The 19,296-nt window shown below is 40.4% G+C and overlaps 1 protein-coding gene across 3 annotated transcripts in view; it reads right to left on the bottom strand.

Annotated features, from left to right (window-relative positions):
* The window catches only part of OTUD4 (OTU deubiquitinase 4), a 42,636-nt gene extending 30,567 nt beyond the window's left edge, over positions 1-12,069 (bottom strand). For all 3 annotated transcript variants that reach the window (XM_025874255.2, XM_025874256.2, XM_025874254.2), the window contains exons 1-3: positions 11,911-12,069; positions 6,889-6,972; positions 4,374-4,424 (exon numbers count right to left, since the gene is read on the bottom strand). In XM_025874255.2, coding sequence (XP_025730040.1) covers positions 4,374-4,424; positions 6,889-6,972; positions 11,911-12,069 — 294 coding nt within the window. The remainder of the gene's footprint in view (positions 1-4,373; positions 4,425-6,888; positions 6,973-11,910) is intronic.
* Positions 12,070-19,296: the final 7,227 nt, after the last annotated feature.

Raw genomic sequence — 19,296 nt, forward strand, 5'->3', positions numbered from 1 at the left:
AAGATCAGGGAAAATGAAGGATTTCCACTCTTCATTCTGTATTAAATCTTTTACCATGAGAATGCATTCCTATACTACTTGTGAAATTAATAAAGACTTAATACCGAGACTCACTAACAATAATGAGCTATGGTAAGCGAATGTTGCCACTTTTTCCTTTAAAGAAATTTGAGATAAAGATTTTAAACAATGTGTTGATCTCAGACAAGGATAATCTTTTCCCCAGAGATTTTTCATTTTAATGGTTCTTAAAAGTTGGCTCTGGTTTTCAAAATGAAACGGGTACCATATATTAAAATAGATTTCTTAAAATGGCCTCAGCCTAACAATCATGGCTTCTCATAAACTGCTACAAGTAACATTCTGGGGTAAAGGAAATCCTTCACTCAAACCAGTTTGCTTAAATCATAAACATAAGCTACATCTACTTCATGCAAAAGACATTAAATCACTTTGGAAAATTATTCTACTCATGTCAATAAAATACTACCTCTCAAATAATGCACCAGAAGTCCTTAATCTTCAGAACAAATTCTGTTGTAGTCTTGTTAAATAAACAATGGCTATCATAGTATCTTGTCTTCTCTAACCAGGGTCAATTTTAAGTTATATAAAATACCTAATGTTCTACCATTGTCTTCCACCTTAAGGCTGTAATTTTATTTACTCATCACTTCTTATGATGTTTAATATACTTTATTGTGGGTGACAGTACAGCATTTCTGCAATATCTGTTTTAACTAGTGAACTATATAAAAACATGTAATTTAAATGTTCTTCAACAGTCACTAAAAATAAACTTTTGTTACTAAGGATGCTATTAAGAAAATGAAAACACAGTTATAAATTGGAAGAAAATATTTGAAAATTACATATCAATAAAAAACTTATATCCAGTATAAAGAACTCTTACAATTCAATAAAACCAGCAACATAACAAAATATGGGTAAAATCTATGAACAGACATGTCACCAACAAAGATATATGGATGGCAAATGAGCACATGAAAAGATGTTCAACACTAGAGAAATAACTACAAGTTAAAACCACCATGACATACCACTACACAATCACTGAACAGCTACAATTTCAAAGGCTGACAAGACTGAACATTAACAAAGACAGAGAGCAGTTGGAATTTTCATATATTGCCAATGAGAAAGCAAAATGGCAGAGCCACTTTGAAAGAGTTTGGCAGCTTCTCATTAAATTAAACATACAATTACCCTGTGACAGCAATTCCACTCCTAGGTGTTAATCCAAGAGAAAATAAGACATATGTCCACATTAACACTTACAGGCAAATATTCTCAGCAGCTTTAATCGTGAAACAGTCTAAAACTGCAAAGAACCCAAATATTCATGAAATGATAAATGGACAAGCAAATTGTAGTACATCCATTATAATGAACTCATCAATAAAAAGGAACCACTGATACGCCCAAGAACAACATGGATGAAAAAGTGTTTCCATTATGCTAAGTAAAGAAGCCAGATACATAAGACTACAAACTATATCATTCCATTTATATAGTCTAGAAAAGGCAAAACTTACAAATCAGATCAGTGGTTGCCAACAGCCAGAAGGTGGGGGAAAAGAGATTAAGGGCAAAAGGGCATGGGGGTCTTTATGAAGTGATGGAAACGTCCCCTATGTGTCTGCAGTGGTGGTTATGCAACTGTATACATTTGTCAAATCTCATCAAATTATACACTTAAAATTGGTGAATTTTAGGTGAAAAAATAATTGGTGATTTTTACTTTGTCGATTTTACCTCCATAAACCCGACAAAAATATATTCTTGCAAAAGTTTGAGACATTTTTCAAAATGCTCCACTGGCATTCTAAGTAAAGAATAAAGATGTTTTCTCTAAGAACTGGGTGAAACGTGTAAGAGTTTATCAACTGTTTCTCTTTTCATTTCATACACCCCATTTACCAGGGAAAAAGAAAAACGAATAAAGACATAAATATCTGTTGCTAATAAAGAAGCACAAGGGGCGCCTGGGTGGCTCAGTCAGTTAAGCGTCTGACTTCGGCTCAGGTCATGACCTCAGGGTCTTTACAGAAGGTACTTTCCTGAAACATCGGGAGAAGAAATTTGATCAGACTAGGGAAGGAGGTGTCATAAAAACAAAAAAGCTGGCCAGCCAGCACAGGGAAGGAGACCCCTGTCCCATGTGCTCAAAACCACAACTTTCCTCCTTCCTCTCCTACAGAGGCCCAAATCAGTCTCAGTTCACTTCACACTACGTCATTTCCTCCTTCTCTCCCCTTTCTCTCCACTCCCACCATGTCCACCCTTTCTCAGAACCTCACAGCTTGACAGCCTGAACTGCTACACAAAAATTACTATAAAAAAACATTGTGGGATTTTTCTTGATTAAAAAGTTAATCAATAGGGGGCACCCAGCTGGCTCAATCAGTAGGGCATGTAACTCTTGATCTCTGAGCAGTGAGTTCAAGCCCCATGTTGGGGGTAGAGCTTACTTAAAAACGGGGGAGGGAGTTAATAAACAGACTTTGTTATTTCCTTTTATTTTCCATAATGGAGTAAAAATTACCAGGAATATTACTAGAGATAACAACATTCTGGTGTTTATCTTTCCTGTATGTTACATACAATGCAGTGTGGATTTAACATTCAAACCACACACACAAATCAGTTCAGCACCCAAAATTGAAAGGTAACTAATGAAAATCCCAAAAGCAATAAAATATACAATCCTCATCTTCAAAGAGGCTTTAAGAGGAAAAAAAAAACTGCAGGAAAATGATATTTGTGACCATGATATGTGGGCAAAACTCAGTACTGAAACGACTGAAGAAAAATGGGAGTCAGGAGTGGATTTAGCGAAAAGACTTTCAGAGGTATCTGTCCCTGAAACTGGAGTACTTACTCACTCCTTTTTTCACACTGCATGTAATGTGCACACCTTTCCATTTTTTTAAAACTATGCAAATGGTCTTCCCACCTCTGGTCTCATCCACTTCCAAACCATCTCTGCACAATATTCTTTTATCCATCCATCCAGACAGCCAACAAAGAAGCCAAGCACTATTCTTGGTTCTCAGCAGTGACATACTCACTTCCTGTCTCAAAAACTTTAAAAGGTTTCCCAATACCAGATTCTCACTCCCCAGGCACAGCCTTTGATTCAGGTCTGGAATAGTGGAATTTACAACCACCTCAGGTAATTCTGATGCAGTCTATGGCTGACACTGAGAAATCCCAGCCTAAAGCATAAGCTCCGAACTACTGAGCCTAGCAGTGAAGGCTCTTCCGTGATTGGTCCCACAGCCTGCCCTCTGACTTCTCACTACCTCCTATCTTCACATGCTCCAAGCAAATTGAACTGCTTTCTGAATCTGCCTTGCTCACAATTTTCCCTTTCCTAGAATTACCCTTCACCCTAGACATTTCTCATTCAGAATCTATTCAGATGTCAAATGCCAACCCACTACCTCTTCCTTTGCCTACCCAGGTAAAAATATAACTCTGAATGCCTACAGCATCATATTTAGACTTTTTATGACATGTGCTTTCTCACTTTTCCCTACTACAGGTAAACTCCTGAGAACAGCACCCAAATCCCAGTTACCTCTGCATCCCCAGAGTGCCTGTCAATTCTTGGCACTCAACAAGGACTCAAATTAGTTTCAGAGACTCAAATGGAGACCCCAACTGTTAATCAAACACATAAGTTATTTCTTTTCTTCCCTACCTGACTCCTCTTCTTAGCTTCTTCCTTGGCTAATGTCATTTTAAACTCAACAGAGATTACCTCTGGGGATGATGGAATATTCTACAAGGCATTCTGTGTGGCATTTCATGATATTTGGATTTTTACAGGGAGAGTATTAGTTTGGAAGCAGAAAAACAGAAAAATTCTTTTCACTTCAACATGACTGAGGAAAGTATGGCAGCGGGACTTGGGGAAGTGCCATCCTTTTCCTCTCAACAGTCTCCTCCCTCTTCTCAAGCTGATCATGGGAAATGGAACCTCCTTAAAAGAACCTATCTTCTCAGTGGCCTAAAGAAGCATGCCCATCTTGCACCCTGTCCACCAAGACCAATATCCATACCAATACAGCATCCTGAAAATCATCACCGTTATCGGAGGTCTTCTATGCTACATTCAGATGCCATTATGACAAAAATAAAAAAAGCATGACTCTGTCCTGAGGCAACATCCAGTACACAGCTCCAACTGTCTTCCAATTAAATGCTACATAAAATGTGCAACTAAGAAATGTTTATTTAAAAAAAAGTATTTGCTGTAACCCCTCCATACACTATATTGCATTTTAATGAATGTTGAATACATTACTTCAATATATAAAAAATAGAATTACAGAATCACTGCATACCTGTGGATTTTCCAAACGTTTTAAATACTCTTCAAATGACCCTTCTATAAACTGCAAAAAAAAAAAAAAAAAAGTCTATTAGAAATACATCAAAACAAAAAACCTTTCACTGTGAATTACTAAGTTCTTGCATGAACCTTGGAAACATCAGTAATAGTAATATATACACATACAACCTAATTATTAAAATACATAAAAATCATTAAGTAAAGATTATAAACAGATGGAAGAATTTTAAAAAGGAAACATTATCAGAAAAGATTTCCTGGACAGGATGTGGACAGGCACAGGCACAATGTGGCATGAAGAGGCAGTGAGCACTGTGTTGAGAAGACAGAAGCCAACCAGCCAGTAGAAACAGGACAACTGGGTGGGGAGAAAAGAGTGAGAGAGGAGCACAACTGGCCACCTGTTTATAGAGGGCCCTGAGCCCAGGAAGGACTTGCAGACTGAGGGAGAAGGCAATTCAAGGTCACTGCCAGTGACATTATGAACAGAGAAATATATAAAACAAGCACTTAGAGGAGTATTTTGGTAATGGCCAACACAGAGAAGAGAATTAAGAACAATATATTAGCTAAGAAATATTAATTTACTAATCACAGATACGTATATTGTCTCTTAGGTCAGTCATACTAAAAACATAGATGAGAATAATGCAAGATATTTTGGAGAACCAACAAGATTTTTCTAAGATAGCTTGCTTCATTGTTTAACTTAAAAAGTTTATTCAAGCTATGCGATTTTTGTTAGCCATCACACTAATTTAACTGCGAAATCTCTAAAAGACATCTGAAACATCAAATTCTATTTAAAGTATAGTCCCAGTTAACTTAGCAAACTGATACACTTTTTACACTCTCCAGGCTATAAAAACCTTTTAAACACCCATGGCTTTTTTTTTTTGAGATTAATACTTTTATAGATCGTGTGCTGTCAAATTCCCAAGAAGTATCTTAAGTTTCAACACAAGCTTATAATAAAACAGCCATATTATTTTAAATATCCTGCCAATCAGCATTTTATAGCCATATATTTTAAATACCCCACCAATCACAATTCTGTATTAGGTGATTATTTATACTTTTGGGGAAAAAAAACCCACAGAACCATTTAAAGTTGGAAGAGACCTACACAGTGTTCTGACACAAGCCTGCATCCAATCTGAGATTCTCCTTTCTACTCAATTAGGAAGTATCCATCTAGACTGACCAAACACTGTCAGTAAACAAAGCACAAACCTCCACCCTCCTTCCCATGACCGCCTTTTCCAATTTTGGCCAACAGGAATTGTTTAAAGGCACTTACTATAAATTATAAAAGGAAAGTGAAACTTCTCCCCTTGTTGAGGGCTAAATAAATATATGCAAAGAACTTAAACAATGCCTGGCAGAGAGAAGTGTTCAACCAATGACAGCAATTTCCATTACTGTCAACAGTGTTTTACTCTCTGGGGCCAATAATAATGATTAATCACTTATAATTTCTTTAAAATACTTAAAGAGCACTCCACTCTCCCCATCCCTCCTCCTTTTGTACTATACCCTAACACTCTTATCTAACCTCCACATCACCAGTTTCCTTTTTGTAAAACAAGTTCTCGAATCTCCTGATCAAGTAGGTTAACTCTCCTTCCTGGAATACATTACTTTCTTATAACACGGCACCCAGAATACACCCAGAATGTCACCAGTAGTAACATGTGGCTTGAATACAGGAACACCAAGCGAAAAGCACATCCAAATTAAGAACTATTTACCTATTAAGTTTCAGAATTGAGTTATTTGCAAGGTGTCAGTGTTTTTTTGGCAGTCAAAGGGGAAAAATATCATTGAAAGTCCAATGACATAATTCTAGGTCATAAAACCAGTAACTAGTAAATCCTATAAAGCTTTCAACGTAAAATGAAAACAGGCCACTGTGGCATCTTATTTCACAGCTACTACATACTACTGAGAAAATTACAGTAAGTTGCTATACAACATCCTAGCAACTATTAATCATTATTTACATAATTACAGTGTTCTGATGTGTGATTCACAGTGATGAACCCTGAAAATTAAAAATCTATAAATGCCTTCTGATAAAAGTAAAGGTTCAGTATTAGCTTTGCTCAGCATATTTTTTATACTCCAAGTCTGAAATTTTTTAAATTCATAGGGGGTTATCAATCACAGAAAACTATTAATTCACTGACACCCAACTCCCTGACCATGACAGACAAAGCTCACTCTTAATATGCAAGGATTCTGTCCAGGTCATCCTTCCAACTTCCACAGTTAACTATCATAGCTTTCTAAATGTCTAAAGAAATGAAAACCACAAAAAAGCCTAAAAATGTCACAACTGAATATAAGTGGATTTAAATTCAATAAAGCAGTTCTTTTTTTAAGTTCTTTTTTTTTCATAACCTGCATTTAAGATCTAGGCTGTGAAAATCCCACCAGACCACTTCTAAAGGCTGAAATATAAACGCAAGTCAAGACACCATTCCATGTTTAAAATTACAAATTACCGCTTCAAATTTCTCTCTGTTCTCTCGAAGATAGTGAATACAGGCCATCCGGACTTCCACATGGCGAGACTGAGAGTGCAACACCTGAAAAGGAAAAGCAACACACCATTACACATTTTGTTAAAAGAGGACTTACGGTACAAGCTAGCACTTTCTTTCACACCCTAAATAACCTCAAAACTGATAGAAATCAGTCTCTCTCCGTTTGCCATTTAGTAATTTCTAAATCTTTATTCATTCCCACCTCTTCCTCTAACCACAGACGAAGTGACCTATACAGTCAGTGGTACTTAAGTCAGTCTATGAAGAACTTCTTACCATTTCTCCCTTAGGTCACTCCTGTGAGGAAACCTTTGTAAACTTAACATACTTTTCCTCTCTTGACCGGCCCTCTTACAGCCTTGCTCTTCACAAAGCAGGGCTAACAGAATTCCTGCTACATAGTACTTAGCTTCATCCTATGCTTGCTGGAAAAGAGAATAGGCAACTTCAACAGGAATCCACTAAGCCTATAAGAATTAGATTTCTTTTTCTCAATAATTTGGAATTACTTGCCTTATGTAGAAATTTAAGTCCACTGTGGGTTTCAGAAAAATTAAGGTACTCATTCCCAAATCCTTGTCAGGCTTACACAACTCTTGAAAGAATATCCAAGTGAGCAGCACACAGGATGCAAACATGCTGCTGTGTGCTGTCATCCCAACAGCCTAGAAACTTGCTCTTAGGCCCAAAATCTTTTTTTTGTTTTTATTTTAAGTTGCTCCATGCCCAACATGGGGCTCAAACTCACAACCCTGACCCCGAGATCAAGAGTCATGTGCTCTACCAACTGAGCCAGCCAAGAGCCCCGGTCCAAAATCTTAAAGCACCAACTGAAATAAGACACTACAAAGAATATCCAAATCCTCTCACTTTGTAGCCTCTGTATTCTTCTGTTAAACCAGTTCAACAAAAGAATACCTTATGGGCATTTTGTCTCTTACTAAAATGCTGAAGCTTTGGTTTGAAAGAAACTAGCATAACCAAATGTTTAAGAACCCTTCTGGCTAACATCCAATACTTTTAACTATCAAGCTTAAAAGATTAAAATTATTTTCTATTACTGAGTGTCTCAAATGAAGATGTTCCTGGTACCCTAAAGGGTTAAGGGGGCAGGGGGAGACAAAACCCTGAAACATTTAAAATAACCACATGTCCAAATACTAATAAGGCTCTTGAGAGTTTATATTAATATAAAGTAGCTTTAAGAGTTACAGGTCCAAATGAGTGATTTTTCCTCATGTTCAGGTGAGCAGAGAATTCAGGAAAAGGGAGGCTCCAGCTGCATTTTACAGATCTCTATGGATAACATCCAAGGTTCATTTATACTCACAGAACTAAAGGGGCGCCTGGGTGGCTCAGTTAGTTAAGTGTCCAACTCTTGGTTTCACTCAGGTCATGATCTCTGATCTCAGGGTCATGAGATGGGGCCTGGCATCAAGCCCCTCACTGGACTCTGCAGTCGGTGTAGTCTGCTTGAGATTCTCCCCCCCTCACCCTCCCCTTCCGGCCTTCCCTGCACATGCACTTGCAATCACTAGCACACCCTCTCTCCATCTCTCTCTCTCTCCCCCTCTAAAATAAATAAATAAATAAAATCTTTATACTCACAGAACCAGACAGGCACAACTGTCTGGAGACAGCTAGTTATGTCTTTACATTACGGTAAATTGAAAATGTACTAGCTGAAGTTAGCAATAAGTTTGTTTTCAGTATACAGCTGGTTTTTAGCTTAACAAAGTACACCGAACATTGCTACCTTGCAAACTATTAAAAAGCATCCTTATACAGTCTAAGCTTCCAGCCCTGGAAGAAATGTCCATATATAAAAATAAACCACCACACAATATTTTTGCCAATTCAACAAATGACATTTAGCAACACTTCTTCCACAGAAGCTACTTTAGACACTATTATGAATCAAGGTATTATTTGAGTAAACCAGTGTTGTCTGATAAGGGCTTTCCTGCCATCGGTAAACTGAAGATAGTGTTAAAGCCATTTACCTAGCAACAGGTGGCAGACATAACTGAATAAAGCTTATTTTCCATCAAAAACAATGACAGGCATATCTGCTTTTTCTCCTCTTAAAAAGTCTTATTAGCACATGAAATGTGAACCTGTCACTCAGAAGCAAAATTCTCAGCAACTTCCATAAATTGCAGAGTGCTGGAGCTTTACAAAGCCAAACACTGCAAGAGAAGCAAGGTTAAATGACAACTGTTTAAAAAAGTATAACTTTGTGCAAGTTCAAGGACACCCAGGAAGAATGCAAGTGGTAAGACAAACATCTCTGCAATTATATACATGAAAATAACCTAGAAAATAGGTGACTTTCTGATCTTTACTTGGGACAAGATAGTGATAAACACTGGGAAAGGCCAAGACACACTGCTTTAGCAAATCCTCTAAGAGCACCCTATTTTTAGCTCCATGGCCACAGAGCTGATTCAGGTCAGGCCTCCTGCAGGCCCAAGTTCAAAAGTGTAAAAAGGGAAGGGCCTAACTAAATCAGGTAATTTGGAGGGAAAGACTACTCCTAATTCAAATCTCTCCCCTACCCTACCTCCCAAAGACTGCCATTTAGATTATTTACTCTGGCTGCTTAGAAATGATAAATTATATTACTGGAAAAACTGTTGGCAAAAAAATAAAGTCTTTGTACGTATTTTTATAGAGCACACCCTTTAAGCCTGAGGTTGGTGTTACTTCCCTCCCCACCCCAATACACAGACACACGCATACACTTTGCCTTTAGCCATGAAGGCTACACCCTTAATCCATGTCTACTTAAGAAAGGAGTTTCCCTCAAAATTCATGGATTTAAGCTTTCTAAACTCAGTATACTAAAAATCATAGTCACATAATCAAAGGGGATATTTTTTTTCTTTAAGATTTTATTTATTTGACAGTGAGAGACACACAGTGAGAGAGGGAACACAAGCAAGGGGAGTGTGAGAAGCAGGCTTCCCACAGAGCAGGGCGCCCAGTGCGGGGCTCGATCCCAGGACCCTGGGATCATGACCTGAGCCAAAGGCAGACGCTTAACGACTGAGCCACCCAGGCGCCCCGAAGGGGATATTTTCTTATGCCTGATTTAAATCCTGAGATACAATAAAAGGTGTTATATGATGTGACAATGAGTTAGTTCTCAGTGATACTAACTTTTCCCCTTTCTACTTAAAAATAGAGATTCCAGAGGCGCCTGCCTTCGGCTCAGGTCATGATCCCAGGGTCCTGGGATCGAGCCCCGCAGCGGGCTCTCTCTCAGCAGGCCTGCTTCTCCCTCTCCCACTCCCCCTGCTTGTGTTCCCTCTCTAGCTGTCTCTCTGTCAAATAAATAAATAAAATCTTAAAAAAAATAGAGATTTCCCCCTTCAATAAGAGAGGTTTCTGTATAATCAAGTTTGCCAATTATGGCACAGGATACTGAAACCAGACACACTTTTCTACTTCACTAAGAACCAGGATCGGGATAATCCAATGCCAAATAAGCATCATACTTCCCTTATTTCCATTCGTTTCTACCTCCTTCCTTAGCAAATTCTTGCTAGAGCTAACACTATGTGTAAATAAGGGCTGAATTCACTTCCACCCCTTCCCTCTGCTTCCGGAGGTGCTGAGGAGTCCAGGGAGGCTGAGGCAGAAGCAGCAGGACAGAAGGAGATCCGGAAAATTCACAAATCGGAAGACTGTTTACCTACTAATAGTAAAGACTGGGGTGGGAGTGTGTGAACATATCCCACAACAACACTGGAACATCCTAAGTTTCTAAAAATCAGAGAAATCTAATGAACTGAAAAAGAGCTGAATTTGGGGAGTTATACAAAGAATGTCTGAATGACAATGCCTGCAACATAATGCAAACCTGAAGTAGGTAAGTCAACTTCTCGCTTGAAAAAAAGATTTTAGGATACTGATGTGAAAACAAGGGCCTCTAGAAAATAAATGGCTGGCCTTTAGAAGTTGGAAAAAAAAAAAAAAGACCAGTCTACATATGTTAAGTAAAACATTTACTCACAAACAGAAATTTTGAAAAACTATTTAGCATTCAAAAAAAGGTGAGGAAAAAAAAATCATAAAAACTCCACGACAGGAAAAGAGAAGGAAGAGATCTTAAGCTGAAGGAAAGCAAACTGTGAAAGGTATGAAATGCACACCAGGGCAGTAATGTGAAACTTTTATCCAACTATTTCAGCAGCTATTTTTCAATATAGGATGGGTTGTGGTGATTGCATACCAACTACACAGTGTTATATAACATGGAAAAAGCTCTTATAAAAGAAAAAAATTATTCCTTGTTAGAAAGTCATTTGACCATTAGCAAGGAAAAATTCGGTCAAAAGCCTAGAGAATCCCCAACACCAGACTTTTAAGAAATAAATTATTTTTAGCATACCTTGCACAGCATAACAAAGAGGGGAATCTACTCAAAGACAATTCTTCTGAAACATTCTATATTTTTAAAAAGCTGACTTTCCCAAATTGCACATTTTTCTGCTCTTGAGTCAAGCGGCCATCGACGGGCTAGACTCCGCCACATTCCAAAGTCCAGTATAGCAAAAAAAAAAAAAAAAAAAGCTCTGCGAGTAATGCCTGGTGCACCACCTCCTCCAGTAAACATCTGGTTTACTAGCGTGAACGCTGGGCTTATAAAACCGAGAGAAGATGAATGCGGAACAGAATGGAAAAATATCCTTTCGTCAAGTCCCCAGCAATCAATCAACCGTACACGCGCTCAACAGGCCTCACAGGTTGTCCTCATTACCTCTTCACCGGGAGGGACGACACCGACACCCAGTTAATTTATGGGTTTTTAAGTTTCGATTTACAGCTTCCAACCCAGGGCACCGTCCCATTCCTGCGTTACAATGGACCGCTGTGACGCCAGCCGGACCACGCGCTGTCCCGGTCGTGGGCGGCCCGCACAGCTGCCCGCCGCCGCTTTCCCACCCAGCCTCCCCCCGTTCCCCACCCCATTACCTGCTCCGCCACGGCCCGGAACAGGCACGACCCGTCCTTGGCGACCAGTTTCCGATACAAGCCCAGTTTCCGCAGATAGGCGTCCATGGGCGTCGCGTCCTCGCGGGGCCCCGCGCCGCTCTGGTCCACCCCGTCGGGAGCGCCGACGGCCGCCTCCATGTTGCCGGTCCTACTGCAGGCCAGACGCGGCGCGGGCTAACCCCACATGGCCGCGCCGCCGGCTCCTCGACGCCCCGGCCTAGGACGGGCGGCGGCTCGGGCTCCGCGGGCGGCGGCAGGCGGCGGCGGCCCGAGGCAGCGGGCGGCTCTCCCCGCGCGCATAGGGGAGCCCTGCCTAATGCATGGCTGTGCGCACGCGGCCGCCTCCCGGGAGACCACGAGCCCGGCGGCAACGGGGGGCAAACTAAAGAAACCCCAAGCGTGAAAAGTCACTTCCCCGCGGCCTCGCTGCCGGGCTCAGGAACACATCCGGGGGTCGCCGCCCCCTACAAGTTTCCTCGTTCCGACTGGGGTGAACCGAGGAAACCCCCGCCCCCCGCGTGCGCGGGGCCCGCTCAGAGGAAGCGAGGCCTGCGTCCGCAGCGCGCTCCCCACCCTGGGAGCCGAAGAAGCCAAAAGAGAAAGACCCGGCCTTTCGTTTCTCCACCTCGCAGGAGGGCGCAGGAGGGCGCCGGAGGGGCAGGGAGCGAGTGGGGGCGCCCGGCGGAGGGCAGCACCCTTGCAGCCCAGATTTGTTTTCACTTTCGGCCGCACAGCGGAGAGGACGCCGGGAGGTGTAGTTTTGGCAGCGGCAGGAAGTCGGCTTGCGGCGGGCGGGGCCGCACGGACCGGCCTACCCGGGGGAGGTGCCGGGGAGGCACGCGGACTACAAGTCCCTACAGCGCTGGCGCCGCCGCTGCTGGGAGCTGGCTTCGCGCTTCCCGGGCACCGCGTCCGCGAGTAGGCCAAGGCTGTCCGCGAGCCGAAGCGCGGCGACTTGCGCGCGCCACCCCACCCGCCCGGCCGCCCACTGCGCCGAGGCGCCGCGAGAAGTGCACGCGCTCTGCGTGCGTGGGTTGCCAGGGACACAGCGGCGGCTAGGTCGGCCCTTTGTGTATTCCCAAACAGAGGGCGCACCTGTCTGCTCCCCTCCCCCCGGTCTCTTCTGGCGTTTCCATGGAGGTGGCTTTAACGGCTTAAGCAGAAAATAGAGCTAATTGGCAAGGTCTCCTGGAACCGGCACCGTGCAGGACGACACAGGCTGTCCATAAATCAACCGTGGACTGCTGATTCCTATTAGAAGTACAGTTCCCTCACTATGGCGAGATGATGCCTTTGCCACAGACTTTGTTCACCCTGCCCTTTTAGCTGCGCACCCCAGCACAAACTGCTATCACTGGTCAGAAGAAGTTAGAATATTTTTTTCTTAAAAAATTCGTCTTGTAATTGCTTGATAACATGCTGGATTTGCCATGTCTTCCAGCAGAGGCTTCCAACTCAACTTTCTACCCTTCGAGGATGAATGACACGTTATGCTTTGGAACCCAGAATTTATCTAGCGTGTTTTTGTGGCACCAGAATTCACTTTGCTAAAATACAACCTCATCTGGTGTCTTAATTATCCCAAAATGCATGGTTAATCATAAACTTGACTCCAGTCTTGAGGCCTTGTGGGGCAAGAGAGAGAAGGGAAGGGGCGCCTGGGTGGCTCAGTCGTTAGGTATCTGCCTTCGGCTCAGGTCATGATCCCAGGGTCCTGGGATCTAGCCCCCCGTCGGGCTCCCTGCTCAGCAGAGAGCCTGCTTCCCCCTCTCCCACTCCCCCTTGCTTGTGTTCCTCTCTCGTTGTGTCTCTCTCTTTCAAATAAATAATCTTAAAAAAAAATTTTTTAAAAAAAGGGAAAAGTGTAGGGTTAGCATAGGTTTAGACATGTAGTTAAGTAAACTCTGGAACGGGGGCAAGGCAGGCCAGATGGTGAGAATCCAACGCAAATTACTGAAAATTCTGTTTTAGAAATTTGTTTTCAGTACTTTGGGTGCAAGCAGTTAATGACGCCTGGATTCGGTTTCCTCGGTGCTTCTAATTTTGAATTCTTAATGTTTAAAGAGTCTATGTCTAATTGTGCTGTTTTTGAAGAACACAAAAGTTACTGTGACCTAAATGAATTTCTTGCCCCAATATTAAATTTTGTACATTTTGTAGAGAAACACTTTGGAATCACTTTTTAGAAAAATCTAGTTTCAAGTCAAACCTATTGTTTTTTCTTTAAAAATAATTATTTTGCATATATATGTTTCTCATTTCACTCAAAAAGAATTACACCAAGTTTGCTACTACCTACAACATGGCTTCTTTTGTTGTTTTTTTTTAACATGTTTTGCCTTTTAATGGGACTCCCTGCTCAGCGGAGAGCCTGCTTCTCCCTCTCCCTCTGCCCCTACCCACCTCTCTCATTCTCCATCTCTCTGTAAAAAAAAAAAAAACACTTAACATGTTTGCCTTTTAAACCCACAGAGGAATTCAAAGTAAAATCAAAACTGTAGAGTTTAATTATTGCATTCCTAAAATGAGTAGGTTCTATAGGATTAATTTTATAAGGAGCAGACTTTCTGGTGTGCCAAAAGAAAACTATGCCTTTTCTAATATTTATTTTTATATTCCTTCAATAAGAATTTCTAAAGCTAACCTCATGTTCAATATGTATTTATGGGGAATCTACTGTATATATCATGTTAAGATTGCATTGCTTAATATCTTGAGGCCATATTGGAAATGTATGTTTCCAGGAACTCACATTTGAAATTTTATCAACCCTTGTTTTGTAGTTGAAATGTTTCAGACACCTGGGTGGCTCAGTCATTGAGCATCTCATTCTTGATTTCCTCTAGGGTCATGATCTCAGGGTCCTGAGATGGAGCCCTGCGATGGGCTGTGCGCTCCAAGGGGAGGGGGGAGTCTGCTTGAGATTCTTTCCCTTTGCCCACCCCCTGTGTACACACACTCTCTCTTTCTCTAAAATAAATAAATAAATCTTTTTTTAAAAAAAGGAAATGTTCATGACTACATTGCTTTAATTTTTTAAAAAGTCATTCAAATACAAAGTTTTGCTCACTTTTATATGCATAATAATTTCATTTGGGGTGGCTGTGTTTCAAAGCATATTTTTTAAAGCTTATCCATATTTTAATCTTATTTAAATGTGCTTACATATATATTTTTTAATAAAGTAATATACCATCTTCTAAAGCTCCAAAATTCCTTTGAATACTTTGAAAAGGAAACCAGATACAACCTTTACTGTACCTACCATGTCTTTATTTTCCATTACAAAAATTTAATTCACTGACAATAGTATAATCAAAATAAGAGTGTACATGATCATTTAAATGAGTATTCTAGTATAGAACCTGACACTAAAGTGTACTTTCAATATTTTTAAAAGAATTTATTAAATACTAAGAAAACAGAAGGCTTTATCAGAAGTCATCAAAATTCTATGTTGTCTTCTAAAACTGTGGTTTGTTATCAGAAGTATTAGAAGAATAACACATTTCCGGTGTTTTCTACATTTGACGTATTGCCAAAATTACTGTTCTCACTCCTTCTGAATGAGTGAAGAACAGCCTCACTATCAACTGGCTGCTTTTGGTTCCAAAATTAGAAGTGAAACACCTGTTGTATCTGACCCTGGGCCTGTTTAAGGAAATCCTTTAGGTATTTAGAGACCTAATCCAAGTCAGACCCTCTGAATGCCAAATCCCCAAATATAGCTCACTGTTCAGACAAGGTTAAAGGGTCCTATGGCTTTAAACTGGACCTTAATTTACAGAAACTCACTTTCAAAGGGCCTTGTTAATATTAACTTCTGAAAGTTTTTAAGAAACCACATCTGATTGAAAATGTTCACTCTGAGGAACAGCATTTGTGAACAGCAAAAGTGAAGAACTCTTTTTTAATCATTATTTTTTAAGTGATCTCTATGCCTAAGAGTGGCCCAAACTCATGACCCCAAGATCAAGAATCACGTGCTTTGCAAAATAAGCCAGCCAGGCACCCCAGAAGTGAAGAACTCTTTAAAACAGACATTTTTTTTAAGATTTTATTTATTTATTTATTTGAGAGAGAGAGAGAGAGAGAGAGAGAGCGTGCACAAGAAGGGGGAGCAGCAGAGGGCGAGGGAGAAGCAGACTCCCTGCTGAGTTAGAGAGCCCAACATGGGGCTCAATCCCAGGACCCTGGGATTATGACCTGAGCCTAAGGCAGATGCTTAGCTGACTGAGACATGTAGGCACCCAAAGACTTGTGGTTTTAAAAGATTTTTGCACGTAAGCCTGTGATTTTATGCCCATTTCTGTAGTAACTTGAAATATCAGCCTTAACAAGGTCCTTCATGAATCTTTTAACTCTTTAATACCACACTCTTAAGTAATCCAAAATACTTTAACACAGCACAAATTATTCAGTTATTCTACGTTTTCCTAACTCCATGGAAAGGGTCAAATGAATAGTGGAGGTGGGACATCTTCTCCTAAGACAGCAAATATTTCTTCTTACCACAGGAAAGTGTTTCGAGATCACACTCTGCTAGCCCTGACAGAAAAAGGAAGCCACTTTTCTGTAGTTAATTCAAAAAAATTTTTTTGCTCTGCCTTAATATCTCTCCAGATTAATTCAAGAATTTACCAAAAAAAAAAAAAGAAGAAGAAGAAGAAGGAAGGAGGGAGGAATGGAGAGAGGGAGGACAAATGCGTGTGCCCCTGGTGCCAACGGATAAGCAAGTGCCAGGTGAGCAAACCTAGAGAAGGATCTTGCAAGAAGTTTGGTTGGAGATCCCAAGAGCTAGAGTAGCTTTGTCCTTTCCATCCTGCCCCTCCCAGGCCCCACATGAGGGAGCATCTTCCACTGGCCATTTTAGTTAACTACCCCAGTGCTTTGCTGCTTGACTGCTCTGTAAGACTAAAGCAGGTGTATGCTATGAGCCCCTTGCTCAGGCCCAATATGAATACCTAGAGGAGAGGAGAGGGAACACCCATCCGAGCTTCAGGGAATAAACTGAGTTCCAAACCACAGTGCTTGGCCTGCATAGTCCTGAAACCTTATTATCAGTATGATTGGAAGAGTCAAATTATGGTTTAGTTTCCTATCATAGCTGTCAACTTCCTCGTGAGGTGAACACACCACCATGCCCGAGCTGGAAAGATTAAGCCATCTCACAGTAGACTAAGGCTCTTATACGAGCAGCTAGCCAGAGTCCCTCATCTCTCTAGATAAACCCCCACACATTTCCAGTCTTTCTTACCCCTCCTTCCTAGTACTACCACCTCTTAGTTCCCACCCTCACCAAAGCAAACTCACAAAGTCATGTTGCAGAGGATTAACTTTAGATCTCCGGTGGGATTATAATTCTTGGTAGCTTTGTAGAATTTAAGATTATTTTGTATTTCCCAACTGTCTAAGAAAGTTTGTTTTTGCATATTTAGATGAATATTTCAACAAATATTCATTAAATATTTTCATGTATTTCCAATAAATCTCTCAATGAGGAAAATATTTAGAATGAAAATTTATAATTATGCAAACTATAGTTGAGGTCTAACTATTTGGTCAAGATTATGTGTTAGGTTGGGGCGCCTGGGTGGCTCAGATGGATAAGCGTCTGCCTTCAACTCAGGTCATGATCTCAGGGTCCTGGGATTGAGCCCAGGGTCGGCTCCCTGCTCAGTGGGGAGTCTGCTTCTCCCTCTCCCATTTCCTCTCTCCCTGGCTGGTGCATATGCGCGGTCTCTCTCTCTCTCTCTCTCTGCACTTTCTCTCTCAAATAAATAATTAAAATCTTAAAAAAAATAAAAAGATTAAAAACAAGGTTTTTGAACTTCAGGTTTCTTGAGCTAGAGTAACAAGGATTACGACACAGGAATCTCTTATCGGTTTCCTCAGGGGATTCTAAAGATCAGCCAGCAGGTCTGGGAACATCTGAAAATTGGGATGGTGGCAGGGCACAGTGTACACCGCTCAAGAAAAGGAAATCATGGACCTTTAAATAAATGTGAGAGGAGGAAATAAATTCCCAAGTTTATAAGTCCTAGATCATCATGAAAAATTCTTAAAAGACTCCAATCTTAATGTTGTACTCACTATTTTATTTAGAATACAATCAGACAAAGATATCTAAAGATAAAATTATGTTTCTTAAGATGGTTGCAAAATGCAGTATCAATATTTTAAAATTTAGATAGGAATATACAATAAGGCATTGTCCATAAAAAATACAAAATTGTACCATAATAACCAAAACTGAAATAGATATGGAATATGCTACTCTTAAAAGTGGTATAAAAGTTAAGCAAAAATAAATTTTAATGGCTTTATTGAGGATGCAATTGACACACAATAAACGGTACGTATTTAAAGTGTGCAGTTCAGTAACTCTTGATGCACGTGTATATAGCCATGAAACCATCACCATAGTCAAAACAGTGAACATATCCATTATTCCTCTAAATTCCCTATTGCCCTTTGTAACACTTTACCCCCCATCCCTTCTCAACCCTCAACTCTCCATGTAACTACTGATATGCTTTCTGTTACTGCATTAGTCTGCTAGGGCTACTGTAATAAAACACCACAGACTGGTGGCTTAAACAACAGAAATTTACTTTATCATAGTTCTGGAGGCTAGAAGTCCAAGATCAAAGTATGCTTAGAGTTCATTTCTTTTGAGGCCTTTTCCCATGGTCTGTAGACAGCAAGGTCATCACTCTTTACCCATTTGAGTAGAAATTTCCTTCTAGGAAATTATAAGGACACCAGTTAGATTGGATTAGGGCCCACACTGATGACTTCATTTTAACTTAACTACATCCTTAAAGATCCTATCTCCAAGTACAGTTACATTCTGAGGTATTAAGGGTTAGAATTTCAACAGATGAATTTTGGAGGTACATAGTTCAGCTTAGAACAGTCACTGTATATTAGTTTGCATTTTCTAGAGGCTTATGTGAGTGGAACTCTTTCAATATGAACTCTTTTTTGCCTGATTTCATTCACTTAGCATAATTACTTCGAGATTGAGCCATTCTTATATAAATAGTTCATTTCTTTTTATTCCTGAGTTGTATTTTATTGTCTTGACCTGCTACACATTGTTTATCCATTTCCCTGTTGTTGGACACTTGGGTTATTTCCAGTTTAGGCAGTTAAAAAGAAAGTTGCTATGAACACATTTCTCTGAGGCAAATTACTAGGGAGTGTAATAGCTGGGTCATATGGTAGGTGTGTGTATAAACTTTTTAAGAAATTGTCATATTGTGATTTATAATGAGAAATACGCATTTGGTCTTTGTCCCTCTTAATACCAGGCACGGAGCTTCTAAAATCCTTAGAATTCCCTAACTGAAAAGAGTGATA

This window comes from Callorhinus ursinus, unplaced genomic scaffold, assembly GCF_003265705.2.
Source record: "Callorhinus ursinus isolate GAN/ISIS: 27379988/994484 unplaced genomic scaffold, GSC_fseal_2.0 scaffold4, whole genome shotgun sequence".
In the NCBI taxonomy this organism is placed as follows: Eukaryota; Metazoa; Chordata; class Mammalia; order Carnivora; family Otariidae; genus Callorhinus; species Callorhinus ursinus.